Source organism: Sinohyriopsis cumingii, chromosome 16, assembly GCF_028554795.1.
Source record: "Sinohyriopsis cumingii isolate HCF-2022 chromosome 16, ASM2855479v2, whole genome shotgun sequence".
NCBI lineage: Eukaryota > Metazoa > Mollusca > Bivalvia > Unionida > Unionidae > Sinohyriopsis > Sinohyriopsis cumingii.
The window spans coordinates 68,552,422-68,579,550 of record NC_142976.1 but is presented as its reverse complement, the minus strand read 5'-3'; the positions used below and the strand labels follow the sequence as shown (position 1 = coordinate 68,579,550).

The 27,129-nt window shown below is 35.4% G+C and overlaps 1 protein-coding gene across 1 annotated transcript in view; it reads left to right on the top strand.

The window, feature by feature from the left end:
• The window catches only part of LOC149780725 (E3 ubiquitin-protein ligase MARCHF6-like), a 101,132-nt gene that overhangs the window by 47,396 nt on the left and 26,607 nt on the right, over positions 1-27,129 (top strand). Inside the window, exons 13-20 of the mRNA XM_089937776.1 lie at positions 666-780; positions 1,503-1,706; positions 2,289-2,339; positions 5,518-5,618; positions 8,758-8,941; positions 17,152-17,367; positions 20,524-20,593; positions 23,822-24,003. Coding sequence (XP_089793902.1) covers positions 666-780; positions 1,503-1,706; positions 2,289-2,339; positions 5,518-5,618; positions 8,758-8,941; positions 17,152-17,367; positions 20,524-20,593; positions 23,822-24,003 — 1,123 coding nt within the window. The remainder of the gene's footprint in view (positions 1-665; positions 781-1,502; positions 1,707-2,288; positions 2,340-5,517; positions 5,619-8,757; positions 8,942-17,151; positions 17,368-20,523; positions 20,594-23,821; positions 24,004-27,129) is intronic.

Here is a 27,129-nt window from a genome sequence, read left to right as displayed (position 1 = left end):
CCTAATGTAATTATCATATAACCAATAAAGGTCATACCAATACTAGGGTGAGAGAACCTAATGTAATTATCATATAACCAATAAAGGTCATACCAATACTAGGGTGAGAGAACCTAATGTAATTATCATACAACCAATAAAGATCATACCAATACTAGGTTGGTAAACATGAAGAGAAAGGTAGTTGTTATAATCAGTCATTTGTAAGGTATAGATGCAAAAAGAATAAAGAACTAATCAGTTTTTTATGTCATAGAGACGAAAAGAAAAAAAGAACACATTTGCCTATTGATTATTTAATATTTATGACTGACATACACTAACAAGATTGTGGATAATAAATTAATTGTAAAAGATATTTTAGTGTCATGAAATTTAACCATGGTTTATTCATTCATAATATATTGTGCAGCTTATTGCAATGTCAGAAATAATTTTTTCTGTTGCTAAATGTTTGCAGAATGTTTATACTTTGTGAAATTGTATTGAAATATTTTGCGATTTGCTGCATTTAAAAATATAAGAAGGTATTGTACATGTTGAAACAGTTTTATGTGTATAGCTCTAGTCATTGTCTAATATTAGATAATAAGTATTGGCTTTATTAATCTTTTATTACAGGGAGATATTTTTAAACTTGAATGTCTTTAATATCTTACTTATAGGTTCAGACGAGTTCTTGGGCTATGTTATGTAGTTGTCAAGGTCAAACTCTTGGTTGTTGTGGAGATCGGGCTATTTCCTCTCATATGTGGATGGTGGCTTGATATTTGTTCCCTGGTAAGCTTCAAATATAACACGCCTTTCATTTTTATTACATGCAAGATTTTTTTTTACTTTTGCATCTTGTATAAATATGTTGCCTTTAAGATCAATATTTTTCTCTAATATTGCAAGAGACAGGTTTTTGTACTTCGGAAAGTCTTGTAATTTACAGTGTCGTAATTATAATAAGCATGATGTCTTTAATAAAAATCTGAATGTACTATGTTATTATATTCTATCACATTTATGGTATTAAATTGATAGATTCTTCTTAAAAATTGACACTTAATGTTCTTTTACATCACCATCATAAAATTTTTAAAAATATTTCTTTTTATAAATTTTAGATTTCATGCTGATGATATATCTATCATTCACTTTCATGTATTACAAGATATAATGATGTATGAAGACTGCTTTGCGTGTAACTTTACAAAGATCACTCTATGCTTGAAACATATCATGTTTAGTGTCAACATAAAAAGACATTTTTTACACACATTTACAGAGTTTAGTCCCACTAATACATCTATGTACCATTAATTTTAACCATAAATGGTGCATGTTCCCCTCTCTCAACATCAAAAGTGAGTGGGAATACTGTAATGCAAATTAGCAAATGTATTCCCCATGCTGATAGTGTTGCCATCAAATTCCACAATGAGGAAAGAATAATTCACTTTGCAATCTTTTTTCTAATCACTTTTGACAAGGAATTTTTAATTTTAATCTTTCAGTCAATGTTTGAAGCTTCATTGAAGGACAGAAAAAACAGTTTTCACCTAGCTCCTGGAACCTCCATGTTTATTCACTGGCTGGTTGGAATGGTATATGTCTTCTATTTTGCATCATTCATTCTGCTCCTCAGGGAGGTGTTGCGGCCAGGGGTACTTTGGTTCCTCCGGAACCTGAATGATCCTGAGTTCAATCCCATCCAAGAGGTAAGTAGCCAGTCAGTTTATAGCATGCATAACAAAAATTGGGAGGTTTTTGTTTTCATTCAGACAGTGCAAATGCAATTAATGTCATTGACCTTTTTTATATGTTTTTTACTTACATTTTTTACAATTTGGCAAATGGTACTGGTTTAGGCCACAATTTGATTACCAGTTTGATGATTTTTTTCATTGCTGTTATTTGTTTTGGGAATTCAATGGCAATGTTATAATTAAAACTTAATTCAAAGTTACTCCTTTTAAAATTTTAAGTATTGAAATTCACAAAAGAATGTTTTCTTTTAGGACATAATTTCTCCTGCTTGTTCTTGGTGCATATTAAGACATTTTAAGATACGCAGAGTTAAAGTGGGGTGCATGATGTCAAAAATTCACAAATACATTTGCTTGCTTGATATGTACATTCACATTTTTGGAGAAAATTTGACTGCAAGGTGTTTAAATTAAAAACTTTATACATAAAATTGAACATTCGGAATAAGTAACAGTAGGCTATTTTAAACAGAAGCTCTAAAGGACATGTATGTTTAGTGTTTGCCGTTATCAATGACGTTTTCCTTCTTTTAGATGATTCACTTGCCAGTATACAGACATGTCAGGAGGTTTGTGGCATCAGTGGTAAGAATAATCTAATATAATTGAATGGTACAATGCAGGTGCATGTGATTTTTCAGAATTGATTCCAGAATATCCAGGGCCGCCACAAGTGAGCTTATGGTATAGATATTCGTATAGCTTGTTAAATTCTGATGGTTATTATTTGACCTGGTCTTAAGGCAAAGTGAGCTTATAGTATGGATATGCATATGGCTTGTTAAATTCCGATGGTTATTATTTGACCTGGCCTTAAGGCGAAGTGAACTTATAGTATGGATATGCAGCTGGTTCGTCTTGCATCATCTATGATCTGTTCTATTTTCAACATCTCAGAAACCATTTTCATCTAAACTTGACTGATAACATCCTTGCATGAAAGCCTTTCAGGTTCAAACAAATGGCATCTGGCTACAGTTACTAAAAATATAAAAGTTATTCAGATGATGTCTTCTGAAGAGGAAAAAACAAACCATGGTGTAGAATTTATCCAATATGACAAAAAGTATCCTGGCATGATGGGTTTTCATTTCCATGCAGACCCACCATGAGATATGGCCAGCATTATTCATTTGTGTTGTCTAATACTGCACAACAAAATTTATCAAATATGACAGAAAAACTTTAAATAACATTTTCTTGAAAACTGTTAGACAAATTTGACATAAAGCATTTTGGCATGAAGGCCTTCCAGATGTATATCTAAGATACTGATTAGCTGATCTGTTCCTAAATGATGTATAGAAGTGATGCCAATCTGTCACCAAATGTGGCTGCTCTTTTCACACACACACACACACACACACACACACACACACATATATATATATATATATATATATATATAAAGGATGCCAATCTGTCACGAAATATAACTGCTGTTACTGAAAATAGAAAAATGTTAAATATCTGAAAGCATCATGCTAAAACAGACCCATTTTTGCCAAAAGGGCCTCACATTTGACTTAAAAGGAATTCTGTCCATCCATAAGGTTTCCTTTTCTGGAAATAAATAAGAAACTAATGAATGAACAGAGAGCATATCAAAGATCAACTTTCCCTTTACCCCCTATCCAATTACAAATCTCTTACATTTCATGCCAAAAGCTAAATCACATCCCACTTGGCAGAGTAAGTTCAATGACTAAATGAATGGTTTACACCGTTACAAGTCACCTGATTGACCTTGTTTACATATCGCTTATAACCAAAAACATGGGAGAATAAGGGTTGGGTTTTTTAAACATGCATGTTGTCCCATGAAGAAGATGAGAATACAGTACGCCAGTAAAGTAGCATTTCTCTTTTGCTTACTTTCTTGTTGTTTTTTTAAAGAAAATGAATTACTAACTTCTGTTTTATAAGCTATTCTTTGTGGAAGTCAGGACATGTAATGGGTTTTAATTAAGGAAAACATTTGGAGTTTAGAATCTTGTTTACTTTTCAGATTATATTTTCCTGGAAAATGCTACATTCAAGACTTCATTTACATCTTAATTTTATGTTGGACATAAATTTTTGTTGGATTCAGAATTTTATTTTCTCCATAAGATCTATAACACTATAACAAAACCCTCCAAGACTGGAGCAACTGCAGTGGCATAGCAAATACTGTATATTACAAGCCCCCTTTCATGTATTTACCCCCACCCCACTTACAATGACCCAGGGATCATCATGCAAACTCGATTACAAATATGTCTTCCTCCTAGGAATGCACATATGAAGTTTGGTTGGAAAATATTTGAAAATGTCATTGTACTTGCAATTTTTTTGTATCTGACCTTTGACCACCAAACAAGTTCCCCATTAGTGGGAGCAAAGGATAAATTAAAGGCAGATGGTTACCACTGGGGCAATGTAACTGCAAAGGTTTGTGAAAATGCACCTAGTGTTTTTTTTAGGTAATTGGGTATGGAAGGATAGACTTGACAGTGGTTTTGTTATAGTGTTATACATCTTATGGAGAAAATAAAATTTTGAATCCAACAAAATTTATGTCTAGAGATGCACTGATTTTTTTTTTCCAGCAGTACATACCACAGTACTTTGTACTACACTGGTACTTCCTTAGTTTCTGTCCATAAGACATGTTATGAAATTCTAGAGAGTAATCTTGTTACAGCCTTAATGATATTAGCAAACTATCTTCATTATTCATGACAAAATAATTAAAAAAGTTACCTGTTTTTTATGGTTGTATCAGTAACAAATTAATGGTGAATATTACAGATATAATTATATTTACTATCCTTTAATCACATATTTGACGCTTGTCATGTATACCACTGTGGTTGCCAAGTGGAATTTTTTAGAGATGTTCAGACTAAATTCAAACTCTGGAAAAATTTCAGATGAAAAATCAAAACAAAAGGTTAGAATAAAGCACATCATGTTTCAGTTATGTACTAGCTTATGTGAAAGTGTTAAGTACATGTTTTCCTTTACAAGATTGCTAATCATCATATGATTTTCCAGAGCATAGTTCTTTTCTGTCCAAACTTTACATAATTTATCAAGTCTGTGAGAGCATGTAGAGTGTGTTTTATGTTTACTTAACCCTCTCTGGTAAATATCTTGCAATGTGTTTGGCATCCCGCTCAAAGTTTCCCTGCCTATTCTGTCGATAGTGTAGGCTTAAGTATCAGCACTTCCTACTTTTATCAATGGTCCCCCTAATGTCAGCATGATGTCTTTCACAGTATCAGCTGTATTATAAGCTTAATCATAGTACTTTAGTTAATTTTTAGATTACAACTTGTACAACAATTAACATACACATAGCAGACTCATCTTCTATACTGTATTGGCCAATTAATTTTTTGTTGTGTGTGTGTGTGTGGATCTTATTTTCTTTGGAGCTGAAATATTTTATTTATTTTATCTCAAGATCATATTTTACCAGATAATATCTTGGATATAAGATGGTGTTATTTTTCATTAAATTAGAGCAAGATAAATTTTTTCCAGCTATTGACAGATGGAAATTAAGCAAACAGCTGTCAAGTCCTTGCCTCAGAACATTGAATTGCTGGTCCCAAATATAATTGCAGTATACTGTGGTACATATTGTAGTAAGTTCAGAAAGACTGCAGTACAAACATTTTCATGGTACCCAACTCAGACAGGATATCACTATACCCCTGATGATATTTGAAAATTTATGATTTCATTTACTTACAAATACTGTGATTCCTTTCAGATAATCTTTGGTAGTACAGTGCTCCTTATGCTTTGGCTTCCTGTGAAGGTCATCAGAAAAATGTTCCCATACTTCTTGCCATATCATGTCATGTTATCAAGGTCAGTTTTTTGCTCTCATAATCAGAAATTCATTCTCATGGAAGTTTGACTTGTATATCATTATTTCTTTCCTAAATTAGCACTAAAACTTTTTCCTTTATTTCACTGTACTGGCAAGGTTCATTTTTTGTTCTGTTTTCATTAACTTTACAAATTCAGTTTAGGTCCATACATTAATTGATTGGGGCAAGAATTAAATACATCAGTTTTCTTTGATATTTTAGTATCAGTGGAGGGGGGGGGACAAAGTTGAACATAGAATCTGTAAATTACCTAAAATAAAGTATAAATAAGGATATTTACTTGAAATGAGTGAATAATGGATTAATTTCATTGAGTGGTTGAGATGAAAGAGATTTGCTATTCACTCATAGCAAGCAAATTTTCTTTTAATTTTATGCTCAAATGTATTGGCTGGCATTTTGTATTACAGATTGAAGTAGCAGATTTCTTCCTGTATCCCTTGTGATAATGTCAGGTGTTTACTGTTTGTGTTTTGCTCTGTTTTGCACAAAAAATATAAGTAGTAACTTAATTTTCTTTTCTAATTCAAGGTAAAACAGCACATACAATTTTTTAGGAGAAATTATATGCACATTATTGTATTTGATCTTTGTTCGTTTGCATCCAAGGCATCGATGCTTTCTACTAGATGATATGCAGGTTTCGAAAAATGGCTAAAATTAATGTCTTGGTTACAATTTTATTGCCACTGCAGTGAAAATATTTATCATATTTCTCGTGAGTGAAATATCACAATTATTTCACTTGGAAAATCCAGTAATTCACAGCCTAGCATAAAATAAATTAAAACTTTAGTCATCAATACTTCCCTCCAAAATCACAGATGATTTGTAAGACCATTTAAGGCACATTCACTGCCTCTCTTGCCTCTTAGATCCATCCTTAAATTAATTTGACACAGATAGAGAGATGGATGATGGAAAGGAAAGACATTGTGGATATCTAGTGTAATGTAAATCTTTCAGAGCACATGATGATGCGCCCATCTTTCTTCTTATGTGTGCTGTTTGTATTGAAAATTTCTTTACGTTGATAGCTTACACATGTATCTTTGCAGTTTCACTTATTATGAAGTAGAGGTTAGTTGTTGTACTACTCTGGCATTATTTCCAGCATCCACAGATACAAATGTACATCCACACTGAATTGCAACCATTCTTTCTTCCTAGGTCTTAGGCAGCAGTTTGCAGTGAATTTCATAGTACCTATCCCCTGAGGACTGGGCTGAGAGGGCTAAATTTGTACAAACATGTACATTAGTTTTGCAGCACCTATCCTTTGTGTACTGGGCTGAAGGGGCTAGATTTGTACGAACATGTACATTAGCTTTGCATACTCAGTTGAGTTTTTTCATTTAGTTCAGGTATTTTGCACACTTATACCTTGAATCATGAAACTTGATGAAAAGATGTATCTTATTACTACATCCATATGTTTAAAGTAGGTCACTGTGCCTTATATTTTGACCTTCACTGACTTTGCTGAATTTGATATTTTAGGTTGATTTATTGAACTTTGTTAATGGCAGTATTACCAGCCTAGATAATTGTAAGCATCTCTATTAGTATCACACCTTTACCGCAAACAAAGGTTATCATGACCTAGATTTCACATGTCACTTGGGTTAAATTTTTATGTCTGACTCATGGCCAGAGAGATTATTTGCACCCTGTTTATACAGACAAACTTCTGAAGACCAAAATCCCACTTAAATGAAATATTCTTGATACCAAACCATTTTTGTGGTCCCATATTTCTCCCATAATTGAAGTAAAAAGTATTCAGCTAACTGAAACCCCTCTACCCTAAAAATAAAAATAAATGTTTGGTCTCATATTTCATTTGTACATTTATCTGAACCCCAAACAACTGAAACTTATTCGATACGTAGCTAGGTAGCTGCCAGATCCCAATTTTTAGATCACCCAATGTTCTGGAAGTAGTTTAGGGCCATGCATGAAGTATCACAATGTGCAGCACACACTCATTGGCACAGATTACAGCCAGTGTCAACAGTAGCCTATAATTGGTTGTCATTACACAAGGCTAAAGTGACAGTTGTCAGAGTCAGTTGTTTGTAATATAGTGTCAGTGATTGTGCAAATCAAAGATTATTTTTATTTCCCAGTCATCTTTATCCAGTGCCATTCTCCTAAATGATCCTCAATCAGCTGACTTTTGAGGTTCAAACTGGACTTTGACTTTAGTGCCAACAAGACCAGCAAAAGAATGATTTTGAATTGATGTTCTCTTGTATTTACCAGCTCATGACATTTTATCAAATCAAATAAATTTGCGTAATGCATTTGTTGAAACAGAATTAGTGTGAACATGTGCACTATAAACATCTATAGAAATCAAATCAATATATTAATAAAACATAAAATAGGCACCAATAAATATGCATATTATAACTATACAATAATACAGGGGCCCCTAGTGTCTGAGTGGTCTAAAGAGCTCTCCGTTACAGATCACTGCCATCTCACCTCTGTTTGTGTGGGTTCGTATCTCGGATTTGGCTAATGTGGGTTGTGTGAGAAAGCTTGCCAGTAGCTTCTCATGGGTCGGTGGTTCTTTCCGGGGTTTTACCGGGTTCTTTCTCCACCATTAATACTGGCTGCCATGTATAGCCTATATTGTGCTGAAAAATGGTGTTAAACCCTACAAAAACAACAACAATAATACAAAAATAACATCAATTCATTATAATGCCTTTACTTTGACATCATAGAAATGGATGTTCTTTTTGTTGTTTTATGTCTTGTATGCCTTGTCTCACTATGTGTTTAGATGTTGTGTAGGTAGTTAGGTGAGTATGTATGTAGGTAGGTAGTTACATGCTTTTTTATGGCATGTCATCACAATACTGTATATAGTGCAGTTAAAAGTGAACACATTACTTTTTCAGAAGATTACAAGTATGGATGTAAAGATAATTCCCAAAACAATTTTGTAATTGGTAAAGGGTCCAAGATCAGCCTGAATTTGTTTTCTGCTTGATAATGATATGATGGCCAATGGAGGCTAGTAAAGCTATATAGAGTTGAGCTACGTATTTCACTCTGGTTGAAGTATCTACCTGCCTAGCTGTTCTGTTTATTATTATTACCAGTGATGCTCCAGTGAGTGAGCTATCCCTGGAACTGTTGCTGCTGCAGGTGGTGTTACCAGCGCTGTTGGAGCAGGGACACACCAGGATGTGGCTGAAAGGGCTGGTTAGGGGTTGGACTCGTGGTGTAGCCTGGCTGCTGAGGTTGAGATCTTACCTGCTTGGGGACATTCCTCTTGGAGAAGGGGTAAGATATGCAGAGAATCTTCACCTGCTTGTATTGTGTACTCAGCTGCAAACAGCATAGATCCTTATCTGCAGTAACATAATGTCAGGGTCTGTTCTGTTAGCTCAGATTTCAAGGAAATAGTGTAGACTCTGATCTGCCAGCTAAGGTTGATCCCTGTCTATATTGTTTTTTAATGATTGTTGATTATACTTAGAGATATATTTCTCCTTTGAATGCATTCTCCAATTACATTAACTTTACAAATATAAGTTTGCTACCTCCCAAATCTAGCCCTACTAAAAGAAGAAAGATTGTTGGGTTTTTTGGTATCATATAGACAAATGGCAATTACTCCTGACATTACCTTTCTTTACCACCACTAGGTGTTGCCAGTTTTTATGTGTTGCTAGTTTTTAAGCTATACTTCTGTATAACATCATACAAGACACCTTCTATCAATCCAAGTCAGTGTTGTGTTAACATTAAAAAATCCATTCAGGATTTTTTATTAATTTGGATAAATATTAATTCATAAATATAGATGGTAAATATTATTTTTTTCCCAAAATTTGGAATAATATGTGAAATTTTTCACTTTCTTGGATATGATCAGTTTAGACTCATGCTACATGCTGTCATTGATGCAGGTTATTACTAACAGTTTTGTACATGCTCAGTTAATTACGGGTGTTGTTTTAGCAACTTATTAACATCCTGCAGTATTAATTTATACCGTTTTGTATTGTTTTGTTTCATCATGTCATTTAAGTGAAACCTGTCAAGTTCAAGACCAATGAAGATGCATATGAGTGATACCTTACACATACATATAGTTCAGTCAAAGATTGTATGCATTACAGTTTGGCAAAAGTCAGTGAAGGCAAAGAAATAGGGTGAAAACAATGCAAATTTTAAATTCCTACAAGTAATTATGATACAGTAGGAGAGTGTACCCCCATATTTAGGCAGCCATGGTGGCATAAGTACCCCTGCATGTCCAAGCTTGGCCTTTGGGCCTTTTACGTTAGGGCACATGGATTTATAATGGATAAATCATATACTGCTGTATCACCATCTGGAGCATTCCATGATTGTCCAGCCAGTTGAGCTGGCTGTCCAGTCCATCCAACCATCTCACTTGGGGGATCCTACTGAAAGATCCAGCCATTTCATCAAGCCTACAGTTTTATCTTTCTACGGTTATGGAAATCTTAATGATCTCTACATCCTAGCATGCAACAAATGTAAACAGTTACAATTATGATGATCTTAGTGATAGATCCATCCAAGTCGCCCGATTCAACTCTCTGCATTTAAGGATATCTTAATGATAGATATTTTGTCCTAACATGCTAATGGCTGCATACAATTAGTTACTGGGATCTTAGTGTTAGATGTGTCTATCTCACTGGGCATAAAATCATCTGGAAGAGCTAGCTTGTCCTAGCTTTACCACTTATCCACATGGTAGTGGCCATAAATTATATAAAGATATGTGTTACATCATCATTGCCACAGGGAATGGTTTATCTTGAAATGGAAGCAGACCATAAACAGGAAATTTCATGGTGAGTGTGAAGATAATCCTGAGCAAAAGCCCTACTCTGATTGATGATGGAGAGTATGGAGTTTAGTTTTAAGGCAGCAATCAAGGAGACATACCAGTCAAGAAGATATTCTGGATGTTGCCGGCTTTAGAATGCCCTCTATGCCCCTTGAAGTCAAAGCATTGGTCAACATCGATGATGAAGTCTCTATCCTTCTGGCTGCTTCCCCAGTCAAGAAAAATAAAGGAAATTAACGATGGGCTGTCTGGACATATCTGTGACATGGGGACTTTCTTTTGTGAGAGCCAAGTGCCAGTGACATTTTCATCATATCAGTACAAGACACATTCCACCATACTGAACTAGATAAAAATTATGCAGCAGTTAGCAAATCTATCCCACCTTTTCATAAAAATATTTCTTGCCACATCAAAATGGGCTTAGAATATTGTCACCATGTCTTTAATAATGGATTGAGCCTTCTTGGTGATTTTCTGACTGGTGGAAAAACCAGCCAGCCACCATGCCTAGGAGTCAATGACCGAAATAGTTTGAGTGATCACCAGGGCAGCTCTCGATTCAGTGGCAAATGCGCTGACTGCCTCTGCCAGACTTAACTGGATATGTCCTGATGCATATGCACACACCACGTTGCTAAAGCTGCTGGCTTTTAGGATGACTCCATTTGTCTCACCATTGCTGTTTGAGGGCAAAGTTAAAGTTCAGAGGCAGGCAGATCAAGAACTATCCCTCTCATTTGCTGCCCCACCTGTATCCTCATTTTAAAACCAGCCATCCCTGCCACACTGGAGGGACAATAAGCAAACCAAGCAAACAGGGTTTTTTATGTTCCGAGTGCCTTTCAGATCTCAGCCGTATGTGAACAGATAGCAGATGAATTATTCTGATAGGCACCCATATGGAGTAGGAAAGGAATCAAGTTTCTCCCCTCTGAAGCCTCCTGAGTCCTGCCGCTGACATAACAGCTGGCTTTACAAGGTGGTCACAAATTATACATTCAGGCATCATGGCAAATGAGATATTGGCTGTGATAAAGCTCTTTGAAACTAATAAGTCAGTTTTGATTGTAGAAACCAAAATCTCTCACCCTGTTTCTAAAATATAATCAGTCCTGGGCCTTAACTTTACTCAAAACAGATAAATTCAAGCCATTATGCTGAACCTTGCTAAAAAAAAAACCTGTTTCCTGTTAGCTTTTAGCTCTGGCATGCAGGATGAACATGTTACATGCCCTTACAGTCGACCCAAATTATTCTCAGTTCAGACTGGATGGCTTTTGGTATTGAAAGAAAAGATGAAAGTTTTTCTTTTAAGAGGACAAGATTGGGGAGGTAGCAGGCTTATATCCCAATTGTTATTGTAATTGGTAAGTACTCTAGGTGCAGCATAATTTAGTAGAAGGTTCCCAGGTGGCAAAGTGGTCTAAAATGCCCATGTGGGTTCAAGTTTTAAGTTTAGCCAATGTGAGTGTGTGAGAAAGCTTGCCAGTGGGTTTTCCCAAGTTCTTCCTCCACCAATACTGGCCACTATGTTTAGCCCATCTTGTACTGAGAAATGGTGTTAAACACCAAAGCAATGACAAACAATAATTTAGAGACAAATTTGTTTTTGTAGATATGAAATTTTTGCAGATAGTTGAATGATGTTATATGCCATGGAATGCTTGAGGTTGGTTGCATGCTGTATTTTTCACATTTGATTTTGTTGCTTTCACTTGTGATGAACAAAGTGTTAGGTTCTGTTTATGACATTTCATCACACAGTAGATTTGCTGCATGATATTGCTTGTCTTATGTCATAGTTTGAAACAGAATCACTATGAGGTGGAAGTATTTCCATTTTCCTTCTCTGATGGTGCTTTCTTTCTATCTCTATACCCCTGGCATTTTCTTTATTGAATACATTGCCTGATCTCATTAAAATTAGGAACTAAAATTTGCTACCTCCCATATCCATCCCTTCTGAAAAGACTTGTGTTTTCCATCATACAGATGAAGGCAAGAAACACTTACAAATTTTATCAGATGTTTACCAGCTTAAGCTTTCATTCAAGACTGGCAACAACAGTTTGATATAGCACATGAATCTATTGAAAATTGTATTTTACTTCAAGGCATTTATCAGCAAAGTCAAATATTTTAAGTGTTGATATACTGTGTTTATGTTATGGGCAAGGGATTATTTCATGTTTATCAAATCATAATAAACTTGTTTATTTGACCGTAAGTTGTGCAGACCAGTTGAGTTTATAAATGTGCATGTTGAAATGAATAGTAGACACTGGTTCATCCACTCATTTACCTTCAGTGTTTTCGCATTGTGACTTTCACCTAGTTTTGTGAATAATTATTGTATTTTGATAGTTTGTTCTCTATTTTCATATATAAGGTGAAAATAATCCAGATGTGCAAAAGTTTTAAGTGTTTCAAAGTCACAGAAAACATGCATGAGATGTGACTGCCATGCATGAAATTCTTTTAATTGAACTGATGCAATGTCTGCTCTACTTGGTCCGAGGGAGTTTTTTTTCTCAAAATTTTACTGTACATGGAGTTGCATCCTGATCTCACCTGCCTTAACATATGCAAGATCTGTACCATCTGTCCTGTGCCATTTCCGTTGCTGACCAGCCCATCCTGTATGTCTACAGGCTTATTGATTAGAAATCAAAGATATTGGACTGTCAAACCTAAATCAGGTCTACAGCTCCATCAGGTACAGCCAGTTGTGGTTTTCAGACCATCCTTCTAGCTGTTCCAGAATGCCACACCGTGCTAGCCTCCCAGACTGTGTCAGCCACCCAGCAGGTAGTGATCATGCATGGAATCAGTGTGTGACATAGCCCAGAATGTTAACAGAGTATCACATCATACAACAGCTAATGCCCTTATGGCATATTGGAATTTGGATTTAGTGTAACAGATGCCCCCTTGTGCTCTACCTTTCTTGAACCACATCATGTAGCTGCTCAGAGCTCCTGGCCGTTTAACTGATCCCTTCTGTTTATGGGGCACATTGAGGAGATTAGGAAGTAAAAAGCACAAGAGTTCCCTCCACAGCTTATCTTGTCTTCACCTTCATTTCAAGTGCATCATGCACAGTATCAAAGGAGAAACTATCACCAGCAAAAGTAAAACAGAAGTTTGCTACAACAGCAACAACTAATTCACAGTCAAAGGTCACTCAGTTTTATGGATAGTCCAGGATGGGGTACAGGAACCTAGTTTCTCCTAACCTCTCGGTCCCTAATGTTTTCCTGCCCTTCCCACCTGTGACATCCTCCATGTGGCCATCCTCTTTAGGACATCTGCTGCCACAGTGATGGTAACCTAAACATATTGATATATTTGATTCTGGTTCAGGATTTGTTTTCATGTTAATACATGGACAAGTCAGCTCTTGCCTCTTCTCAGCATGGAATTCCTAACATATCATCCTTTTCTGCTTCCACCCAATCACCTGACTTGGATTATTGCTGCCACAGAGTCAGTCTTTTTCAAGACTTAAGTTTTGGCAAGGAAATTTCTTGAAGTCCTTGGCCTTCTCAGGGTGGTGGTGGGTTCACTCTATCCTGCCACTTCTGCATGTGCCCTTGCAGATGGTCAAGTGAAGTCCCAACACTGGTCACCTATGTCATTAGATAATCATAATGACAGAAAATTGCCACTTGCTAAACCAGTGGCAGGATGGGGTGTTTAGAGTGGAAATACCTCTTAAAACTCCCCAGCTTTAAATTATAATCTGTTTAGGCACCAGTTCCTCAGGTTGATGGGTGAATTTAATGCCCTGCTTCACGGCAGTCAGTGGTAAATAGACTTGAGAGATGGACCTTCATATCAGCCTCTTGTTGAAGTAGATTGTTCTCTATGCTTAACATGCTTAGAATGATTGGATGTATCAAACGGTTATCCTGTTAATGTCAGACAACGATCTGCTGGTGAATTAACTGCTCAGACAAGTGAGGGCCAAATCACCAGAACTTTGTGTTATGGCATTGGAGTTCCAGTGCTGATACATCCAATACCTTCTCTCAACGCAAGTATGTCATATACTGGGCAGTCTTAATGTCCTGGTTGATGTACTGTTCTCTCCATGAGTTTTGCTTGTGTTGAATTTCCATCCTGTGTGCAATCTCATGATGATAGACTTCATTGCTACAAGATGGAACCATAAATTGTCCACCTTCATTTCTCCATTTCCATACCCCATTGTCAGGGCCATTGATGCTCAATTAATCAGATGGGGAAAGGGGATGTGAGCTTATGCTTTCACCAGCCAGTCTTGAGCTGGAACATTGTTCACAAGGTGGGAGGCCAGATTTGCAGTGATCTGATTCCTCCTCTCCATTAGGACCAATCCACGGTCAGGGATCTACCTAATATCACAGCAGACATTCCCATGAAGTTTAGGGTAACTTCCACTTTTCGGAAGCAAATGAGGTAATCAGTTTTCAATCCTTGTACTGACAAGTTCATTTTCCATACCTAACTCGTGGCATTGAACCTTGAGTAAACGTTTTAAGATTCATTTTTGATGATTGATGTCATGATAATTTAGTCAATCATTTTAGCATCTATACCTCAGTTGGATTGTTTTTTTTTCCATTGAGGAGCACAGGTTAGCCCCAATCACTTTCATTGGTTATCACTTTATTATGTGCGAGACATTCATACATCATGGGATATAAAGTTTTGGCCACAACAAAGATCTGCCTGACTTGCCCAATTTCAGCCTTCCAGGTCCCACTTACATTTTGTTCCCCTAATAGATTTTCTACTGGGTCTTGCTATAGTTCAGTTCTCGTCAGTTTCAGCCTGTCTTCAGCTTCACCGAAACTGCTATCCTACAAGACATATTTCATGATATCCAAAGCTTTGGCACAGTTTAGTGTATTACCTATCCATAGCCCAGCGTTACCTCGAGTTCCGATGGAATGGTTTGATCATCCTGCTTTTGTTGCCAAGTACAGGTTGACATCTATGGGCAATCAGAAAATAATCACTTGCTGTCTCGCCAAGATTGATCTTTTGAACAAGACAATGCTGCAGGACCCAGAATGTGTACTTTGATGCCATCTAACTAAGGTGCATGGTACGTTATTTTTTCTGCCTAAGTAAGACATCTCTAAGTGACTGACCTCATGACTTGAATGGGTCATTCAGTCATCTTATTTTGAGTTCTCTGATGATAAGGTACATTTCACGAAGATCTCAGATCATGAAATTTGAACAGTTTTGACAAGCCTCACATTCAGATGTAAAATATCTTGATTTGAGACATCATGAAGTCAATTAGCTGGACCTTATAGAACCTTGTTTGACCGCAGGTGATGTCAAGATGATCACTAGACCCCATTTATGACAGTGCATCCTTTGCTTCAGGTTTCTTTGGTATGGCAGTATCCACATACTGAACCCTGGGTTTGCTTTCACAATAATTGAGTTTGTACACTTTCAGTTGTGCTGCCCTCATGTTAAAAGAATGTATTGGGTTTTTTAAAAATTATTTTTAAAGTAGCTTCAACAGTTTTAGTCATATCCTACAATATCTACAGTGAGGCAGTTTATAGTGGTGTGTAGCAATGGGTCATCATGCCACAGACATGTAGCATTGTGTCCCTCCCAGTCACATTACCTCAACATCAGGCCAACCAGTCCTAATACTAACTTCTTAATGCTGAGCACCAAGTGAGGCAGTTGCTAGTATCATTCTTATAAGTCTTTGTTATGAATTGGTCACGGTTTGAACCCATGACCTCCTGCATCTGAGGCAGACAGTCGGATTACTTCAGCCATCAGAGTGGTACACATTGAAAGAAAAATTCATCTTCTGTGGACACAGTCATATTGGCTTTTGAAGGATGACTATGGTAGAGGTTTGATTCTCTTGTATTTCCTATACTCCCAATGTGTTATTGGGTAATGTATTAAATGGAGAAAGGAAATGTGTTTGTAAATTAGGTTTCTCAAAGAATTCTTACTAGATCACATTACTGAGGCCTTTCCACCTATCTCCATAAATGCAAGCATCATTTCTATTGGTTTTTCTTAGGTTTAAACTGGTAAACATCCAGAATATCATTCAGCGGTCACCTAGTAAGGTAAACACAAATTGTTCTACTTTGTCCTGATGCACCTAGTTTGAAAATACAGGTGCAAAAGCAGGTACTTCCCCCTGTTCTGAGTCTTCCATGTGGCAGAGAGTGGTTTGGAGAAGAAGAAAGACAGTATAATGAGACTGTTGCACATACTGTGAAGTATCAAGGGGAGGTTTACATGCCTTATATCAGTTTAAAGAACAACAAAAAAGCCTGAAACACCTAATTTAAAATTCCATGCTTATATTTAATTATAAAGCAATAATGGCTGTCAAAGACAGATTGTAGCCTTAAGTTAAGAGATTTGACAGGCCAGTTGTATGAAACTATCTCCTGCCACCTGAGAAAGACAACATATTTCTTTTTGGGAGGTAATGGATTTTATTTGTGATCAGGTAAATATTTTAGAGAAATCTGATCTTATATATTTCAAGCAGTGATGAATGTGCCATAGCTTAAGAACAAAAAATGTAAGCAGTTTAAAAGAATGAGGATTCTTTTGTTTAGGCAGGAAGTAGTGAAATGTTGTTTGAGTGTTTGTAAACTGTGACTTGATATTTTAGGATGATATTGTGCAAGGAGATGGTCATGCCCAGCCAGTCAACAACAACAACAACAACAACAACAACCCACCAGCAGCAGTCCAACCCCCACCTCCCCAGCCTGCAGCTCCCCCAGGAATGGGAGTGGGACTAGCAGCAGCTCACCAGGCTATGTTGCAGGGAGGGGGACCCACAGGGTTCCAAGCTTACAAACGACCACCATTCTTCCATTTTAGGGTAAGGTACTTAACATATTATCAAATCAGTCTTGAAAAATTAATTTCTAAGTCATTTAACATTTGATAAATCTGTTACTTAACGTCTCTATTTTCTCATTCGCCTAAAGTTAGTGTGTTCAGTGACCAATCACTGACCATTTTATTTTCTCTGTCACATATATGTTGTGATTCATTTACAAAGGGAGAAAGAGAATGCTTGTATCATTTGGAAAATTCGGTATATAGTAACGGACAGATTTAGTGTTGTTCTGATTGATCACTTTAGCCTTACAGTGGTCACTTTCATTGATATAAATAAATCGATTACAATTTATGTGATTGATACAATGGTCACTTGTGATATAAATAAATCGATTACAATTTATGTGATTGATTTTGGTCAAAGTTGGCTTCTGCATGTTCCAACCATTTTGAACTTAATGCTGTTGGAAAAATGCCAATACTGTTGGCAAAATGTCAAGTGGTCAGTTTAATTGATTATTGATTGATTAGTAATACTGATGATCAGTCTTGAAGTTTATCCAATTCCCAATGCTAAACCATTGATATTATTTTTCTAGTAAGTAAGTGTTATATTAAATTATGTTTTTCCAAGAATATTTACCTGATGACATTAATATTAGGAAAATAACTTTCATTACCTTAATGAATACAGCTTACTCAGGATAATAACAATTAATCTTTCCCTATATATATCATATAGATGTCAAAGTTAGCATCTAAGGTAAGGAAATCTACCAGAATGCTTTATAATGACCTGTCCATGCCATTGCAAGGTGTTTAGCAATCTACCAGAATGCTATATAATGATCTGTCCTTGCCACTGCAAGGTGTCTACCAATCTACCAGAATGCTGTATAATTGCCTGTCCTTGCTACTGCAAGGGGTCTACCAATGCACCAGATCTTCTTTGGTTTAAGATTGAGCAAAATACTTGATTGCTTGCATTTGCAGGAAGTGTTGTGAGGGCTTTAATTCAGACATGATTTTTCTGTTTTAAAGTGGAATTCTGCTTTTCTCCTGACTTAAATCAGATTTTTCTTGATATAGTCCAATTTTATATCATCTTTGATCCGGTTGTTTAAAAATGGTCTTTCCAGTCCCTTTCTGCAATGACCCTTGTAAATTATTTGTTCCATATATTAGCACATGACTCTGAGTATTCTCATTGATTAAAGGTTTAAATTCATCAAGTAAATCTTCGTGTAATAGAAACTGATGGCAATGGAAAGAAGAAGCATGCTTGCAAAACATGGTGTCCCGAATTGTTGAGAGAGATCATGACATGAAAAATTTTGATAAAGGTTTGAAAAATGCACAGAAATGGGAACGGCTGGAGCGAAAAGTTGACGGAAATATAGTTGGTCAATTTATAAGAAAACTGATCACTTGAGGACTGGCATTTTGTGACCTCTACAAGAAAGATCTGAATTACGATAATCACAGTTGGAAGAGTTTGGAACAGCACCTACAAAAGAAGCTGCATGTGGAAAAATTGAAGCTCAGAAGGAATCTGAAAAAGTGCAGTTAATTACTTTAAGAAGAAAGATTTCTTGCATGAGAAAACAGATGTAGCCCTCTGTCAGAATATGCACACTGCATGTCACAAATACAAGCACCAGCTTGAAAGGAAAGAGGCTCTCATTGAGACAGAAAAGAAACAATTGCACATTGAGCCAAAAAAGTCAGTGGTGACAAAAAGGAAGGCTAAAGAAATCTGCCAAAGCCACAAAAAGAGCTTGACTGGCATATCAACAGGTTGTGTCCATTAGTGAAAAAGACGAAGTGAATCTGTGGGATTATTTGTATATAGTTGATACACTTGGATGTTTATTTTACAAATTTGTTATGAAAACAGAGAAGTATAACATATTTGCTGCAAAACTTGACAAATTATTGTGACTTAAATACAATTTGAACAGTGACATGCACATGAAATAACTTCAGCATCAGTAGTATTGGAAAACAAGTTCATGTGACAATAAATATTGTAAAATTATTGAAGTTAAGTTGAACATTTTTTGTAAGTTTATTAGTTTTTCAAATGATTATTTTGGTTTACTTTATGATGCACAAGGAGCAGTATTTTATTAGTGTAAAATGTGCTTTTGGCCAGGGGGCGGCTTTGGACCCCTGTATCAGGGGCACTGCCCCTCGAGACCCTGTTGGGGGGAGAACCCACAGAACCCCCTTAAAAAAGTTTTCAGCTTTTTTTTGGGAACACCAAAATCATGTCTGTTAATTCTCATATGATCAGACCAAATATTCTTGGACAAGCATATTTAACAATATATCATGTTTCCTTTATCCATCAAATGCATTACCTGGTCACATGAATGTTAAAAGAATAGGTTAGAGGAGGATCATCCAGCCTTTACCTTAGTTACCCTTATAGGGGCAATATAAACCACTCCTTATGTGAAGGCAGCACAATCTGGGGGACAGGATATTGATGCAATGCTATGAGTTTATCCACTGTAGGATGGAGAACAAGGGTATAACCTTACCAATGAAAAGATTCCAACATGATTCCATTAAACCCTATGCCCAACATAAGATTGTGCTGAAATAAATGGGAACTGATAAATGTCTGGACAGGAAAATAAAGGCCCCATGACATTCAACCGTTCATTTTTGGAAGCAAAGTCACATACATACCAATTAACCGTCAGTCTCTGTTAACCATCAGGGCATTTTACATCAAAATATTAAAAACAGGTACATGTATGTATGTAGATATTATGATCTTTTGATGTCCCGGTCTATTGTATAATACTTTTAATGTACATAATTATTCTATTATCCATCTATTCTCATTTTCATCATGGTCTCAGTCCCACACCCTGATGGATAATCAGAGTTTTACTGTACATAAACAGATGCACAAGCCAATTGCTTCCACAGTGTCTTGAATTGAAATGTTGCATTCAAAAATGAGGCTCACAGAACTGCTTGGATCTTTTCAGCTGAGATCTTCATGACATTGAAGAAGAAATTTTTCTTTACTGGGATTAATGTTCACCAGGAAAATTTACTTTTTTTTAGTCCCTTTTTGCCTTTGTGAATTACCATAATTAACATAAAGAGGGTATACTTCTAAATTGTATTAGGTGTGATAATTTATTAAGAAGATTATAATATTTATCTTCTGTAGATCCTGATATTGGTAATGCTGATGTGTATTACACTGTTTTGTGCCAGTCTGGTGTGCCTCATACTGCCAGGTAAGAAACATAATGTGTTACCCGTCATGGATACTTGTACGTTATATGCAGAATTAAGGATTTCACAATTGGTTTGATTTGGACATACATTTTAATTAGAAGACACAGTAATGTCATGCCTTGCTTTGTCTAGCATTTGTTGTTCTGCGCTAGAAGTAAAGGTTGTGCTGTAATTCAAATAAAGTTGCTTTAATTTTGGACAGATTTCCTGTGATTGGTTTTTGTATAGTGTTACCCATGTCTTTCCATCACACCACATGACATAAAGTCTAGCAGAGTTTGTTCCACTCAGTAACCTTGGATGGAATTCATGGATTTAAATCAAATTTGGGATGAAGCTTTGCATTCACAAAACCTTGGACAAGTTTGATTTTCAGCTATTTTAGTTAAATTTGTATGAGTTATGACCCTTGTATAACATGTCACTCTGTCCTTCACTCAGTAATTTCTGAAGGACTTCATTAATTTAAATCAGATTTGGTACAGAAGTTTACATTTAGAAGACCTGCAGAAATATATCAATCAAAACAATAAGACCGTAGAAGGTAGAGAAGATTCATTTTAGCTCCGCTGGCCATCATGGCCCTGTATTTGTCATATGTCTGATGACAGTTACAATTTTAAACTTCTCAAAAACCACTGGACAAACTTGACCAATTTGGAACCAGGATGATCTTTCAGATTTCTACAGCTGATGCCAATCTGATGTCAGATATGGCCAATATTTCTAAAAATGGTAAACTTCCATTTAAATGTCTTCTCAAAACCACTGAAAATAATTGGATCAAATTAGACACAATGGTATCCCGACAGAAAGGACTGATGACTAGAACATGATCAAATTTGATGGAAATCATGCTGGTATAGAGGGGTCTTAAGATTTTACAAAAGCTGCTGATCCACCATCAGATATGGCCACTGTTGAGTAAAAAAAGTAAAATCTTTTAAATCACTTTTTCTCAAACACTGCCAAATGAATTCAACAATGCATCTTCACAGGAAGAGCTTTCCATATTTATATAAATTATGCAAATCTGCCCACAAATAAAACCATTATTATTAAAACTGAAAAGCTGTTGTGAAATTAAAAAGAAAACCTTTAAATAACTTCATCCCCAATGCTGATGACTTGAATTTGACCAATGCCGATGACTACAATTTCCCAAATGACTAGAATTTGACCAAACTTGAAAGGAAGCATACTGGTGTGAAGACCTTTCAGATTTGTACAACTGTTGTTCAGTTATAAAATGTGGCTGCATTACAAAATAATAGAACAACTTTTTAAGATTGCTTCTTCAAAACTGCTGAGGACTGTTTCAGTAAAACGTACATGGGACCCAGGGAAGGCACTTTTAATGTAGGGTACTCACCCATAGATGAATTTAAAATTTTCTTATCATTTTAATATGAACTGTATGCTATCAAAGTACCCTGGAATGTATTTTTTTTAAACTGCCTTCCCTAGGTAATCATGTATTTTTAAATGGAACAACCCTGAATAGAAATTCACTAAACTTGACAGAAAATATCTTTGCATGAAGACTTTTCAAAATTATACAGATGCCAGTAAGCCATCAAATATGGCCTCCATTAGCAAAAGTTGAAAATTACTTTTCTTCCCTCCCTCCTTATTAAAGCATATAAAATAAGCAGTGATGATTACTATTGGTAGCCACTTGGGGTGGGGGGGTCATGAGTTCTTCCCCCTGTGGAAAAAAATTAAAACAGATTTTAAACAAAAAATTTTTAAATACAGGATTCTTACATTTCAATAACAAGTAATTTAAATTAGCCAATTAATGCATCTTAGGGATTGTATAATTTGAAGCTGAACAGTTGAGTATAAGCAGTCTTGGATGTGAATGAAAGGTATTGCATCTCACTGGTTAACAAAGACTAACTGAATGCAGTATTGCAAATATTAAAATGTCTGAAATATTTGTTTTTATGTTATTAAACTTGAATGAATATTATTTTATGGCATTTTTTATATGAAATCACATTAGTTGCAAAAGGGTTAAAACTGTATATTCATTGTTTTTAGCTTTAATAATTTTTTTTACAAATATATATTTTTTCCAGAAACACTTTGAAATTTAATTACTGTCAGTAATCCAGATATATAGACCCTCCAGTTCTCCAAATGCCAACTCCAAAATGTTTCCGGCAGCCTCAGGCATTAAATGAAGGGCAATTTACTGAACTTATGTTTTTTTAAAAATAAATTGCTGCTAATGGAATTTTCATTAGGAAGTACCAGTAGTTTTCATGAAGCTACAACTAATATCCAGTGGGAAAAATGTGTTGTGGCTGGTTCCAGCATGTAATGGGCTAACCATTCATATCTTGGAAACACAATAGGGGAATATCTGGTCAAAATTAAGGTATTTGCATAGAGATTAAAGCTAAACAATTTGTAAGAAACATTACAGTCATGTTTTTTATTACAGTACCTACCAACACAAAAATGACTGCACTGCCACCAAAATCCACCAAGATCACACAGCTTGGCTTGTTTTGTTTCTTTGGAAACCCTTGTGTTGTAGCTTAATAATAGTATTATTTTTAATCAGTGTTGTGGGGCTTTTGGTAACTAGGCTGGTTTTACTTAATTAGTAACCATGTACTCTGTAAAATTGTCTTGATATTTCATTGGGTCTGCAGCCCTTTGTATAAGTTGACAGAGTTTTGGAATGGCCACAAATCATCATGTAGCTGGACATTGAGAGCATGTGTTCTCTACAGTTTGCTTTACCAACCCTTGGGTCAGTTATGAGTTGGCAGAATGACCAGTGCTATGTTGATATTGTTGCCATTTGATGACACGATGAGTGTGTGATGAACTTTATAGTGGTGAACATCATGCCTTATTTTCATCCTAAATTGCTTGTCGAATATTTTAGGTCCCTGCATGATTCTCCTTTTGTTCAAAAATATTTTCATCATTTATTTTTGGAAGTACCAAAGTCAAGTCATACAATTATGGCAGAATTTGTTTTTCTTGTAAGGGAATGCAAAATAGTCTTGTACCTAGAATTTGAACTTGGATTTTCTCAGCGAATTGCATATTATTCCTAATAATTTCAGCAGTACTGTTAATTTCAGAATTTTAACTCATTTGTCATCAGATAAATTAGACAAAGTTTGAACTAGACTTTATACCCGTATCTCATATGTACAGTAAAACCATAAACAATAAAATAACAACAAAACTTTATATTTCAGTGTTTATTGGAAGGAAGTTGATGTCCCTGTGGATGGGGGATGCTAGAATCCATGAGCTGTACACAGCGGCTTGTGGTCTGTACATCTGCTGGCTCAAACTGAGAATAGGGACAGTAATATATAACTGGATTCCTCAGGGCACAGCAGCCATTCTCAACAAGATCAAGGAATGGGTTCTACTGGTATGTAATATTTGTTTAACCTGTTAGTGGAGGGAAATACGTTTAACGGTGATTATAGCAACAGTGATGGCAGTGTAATTAAGGTGATTAAAAATAATATATCTTCAACATAAGCTTATGTATTCAACTTAACCTTTGCTAAAATAAGAATTTATGTCTGAAAGTTGTACCCAAATTTGCTAGTAGGTTGTCTCACCTGGACAAACAGAAAGATGTGTCATACTAGTGTCATTCAAAATCAAGACATTGCATTCTGAGAAACACTTTGGTCAATTTAGGCTGTGTTCAGTAGTGTTAAGCTATTAGCTCACTTCGCACAACAGGCTAGTAGGTCTTTGTAACTAGAAGAAAATACTTGGGTCAATATAGGCTGTATTTAATATTATTCAACTATTAGCTACATTTGTTCAACGTGCTGGTAGGTCATGGTGACTAGAACAAGAAGCTTTAGTTAACTGAGGCTGTGTTCAGCTGTTAGCTCGGTCTGTTCAAGAGGCTGTTAGGTTATGGTGCCTAGAACAAGATACTCTGAAGAAAAATATCACACTCACAAAACATTGCTTCAAAGCTGAAAATTTACAAAGACTGTTTAATATTGGAGGGGCATAAAGTTGTAGACTTTGACTTCACCTGCCTTTTTAGTTTGTTCAGAGGTATCCAAGAGAAGAATCCAAAAGTGAAAAAAAAAAAAACCCCAACTATTTATTTGATATTTCATACCAATAATATGTCAAGTAGAAGTTATGTAAATGGTCTACCTTTTTTACTTGGGGGAGGGTTGAAACATTTTAATTTTTCTTGTACAAACTGGCAATGGAATCGGACTATAAATTGTCACAACATTAGGGTCCTCTCCTTTACATTTACTACATGTGCCAAGAGCAATAACACTGATTTTGCAATAACACTGATTTGAACTATTACAATAATATTATTAAAACTGTGTTCATCTAGTTCAATATATATATATATATATATATATATATATATATATATATATATATATATATATATATATATATATATGGATTGGAGAGAGTGATTGATATTTCTGTGATAATGATTATGTTGAATCATATTGTTTGCTATTAAAATGTCATGTATTGATAAGGCTACCTTTATATTACGAAAAAGTAGATTCTGAAAAATAGTATATATAGAAGATAATACAAAAGTGAGCTATGATTGGAAAGTATCCAATGGTTCTCGCTGTTCCCAAATTGTCACAAAAGTTTTGATCCAGTCTGATTCAACTGCAGTTTATTTTTCTAATGTATAATAGTTGTTAAAGAAATTTTTTAAACCAATTTTTGCACATACAGTGGAACCCCACTATAACTCACCCTGATTTAATGTAAATTCGGATATAACGCAGTCATGGCGTGGCTCCCGAAATTTCGCATATTCGGACATGAAAAAAATATTTATTTTCTCCAAAGTAAATGAAATAGTGTATAAATAAATTAGTATCATTATGGAGAGGAGATCGCGTATGGATTCCAATTTAATATGATCGCGGCATGGTTCCTGAATAGGGTATAAAAACGTTTATTATCATTTTGGGGGAAGAGTTTGCATATAAATTTTAATATAATACGATCGTGGTTTAGCTTCTGAAATTTAATAATATCACCAGGTTCTTAAAGTGTTATTCCAAAAATAAACATTATCGGAAATGTTACTTATTACTGATCCAGTAAAAAATAGCCACCAGCATGTTTGCTTGGCTTGGTGGTGTTATTGGACGCAATCAATTGACCAGTAAATAATGTCCACTTTATTAGCTGGAAATTGAAAGGCTATGAAACTGTACATGCGTTCAGCTTTAAAAAAAAATTATATAAAAGTAACTCGTGACATTTGCAGGCCTACTTCACTTAGTTCTCGGGTTTTACATGTGCATGGGATTGGCTTATGAACTCGTTATTAATTTCCTATTTTTTTATGAAAATATTTTACCATTATGGAAAAGCAAGTTCACAAACGCAATTCATTCTCTGCACTTTGCGCAAAAAAATTGATTATCATTTTGGGGAAGAGATCGTGTATGAAATTGAATACAATACAATATATATTACAATTGTGGCATGGTTCCTGAAATTTTAAATACATGTATGTGTATTTTTCTCATACCCAGAAAAATACTTTTTTTAAAGTAAGAGAAATAGTGTGTAAAACGTTTATTATCATTTTCTGGAAGAATTCGCTTATGAATTCGAATATAATACAATCATGGTCTGGCTTCTGAAATGTAACAATTTCACCAGGTTCTTGAAGTCTTATGCCAAAATAATCATTATCGGAAATGTTACTTATTACTGGTCCATGAGTAAAGCAATAAGTCGTCTTTGTGATTGTCTTCAGTTAATTCTGTATACAATCATTGCTCAAACATTAGCCGACATGTGTTTCTTCTTTAACTGCACACACAACCAATCAGCAGACAATGCGGTGGTTGATAAAAGATTCTCACAATTTAATAAACATCAAAAAACGAAAACCGCCAACATGTTTTCTGGGCTTGGCAGTGTTTTTAGACGCAATTAGTTTACCAGTAAATAATTTCCTCTTTATTGGCTGGAGATTGAAAGGGTATGAAATTGTACATGCGTTCACCTTAAAAAATGTTATATAAGTGACCATTGCAGGCCCACTACACTTAGTTCTCGGGTTTTACATGTGTATTAACTGCTTATGAACTCGTTGTTAATTTCCTAAATTTTATATATCAAAAAATATTTTACCATTATGGAAAAGCAAGTTCACAAACGCAAATCGTTCTCTGCACTTTGCGCCATGATTAGTATAGTAGTTATCACACATTTCTTTCGATATTCACAAAATCTGAAGTAAAAGCTACATATATGCTAAAAGCATGTGTTGATTTGTAATTATTCTTGTTGTAGTCGTTCAAACGAATAGGCGTACAAGCATTAATTATTGGAAATTTGCAGTGTATAAATGTACACGGAAACGCATATGAGAAAATTTTAGCAGTATGAAATTTGTACAGACACAGTTTATATATCCTGTAATGTAATGAACCTTACACGTGCTTCGTCTTTCTTAACCTAATTTTGCTGTTAATTTTTTCCATTGAATTCAGACACATAATGATGTGTGACA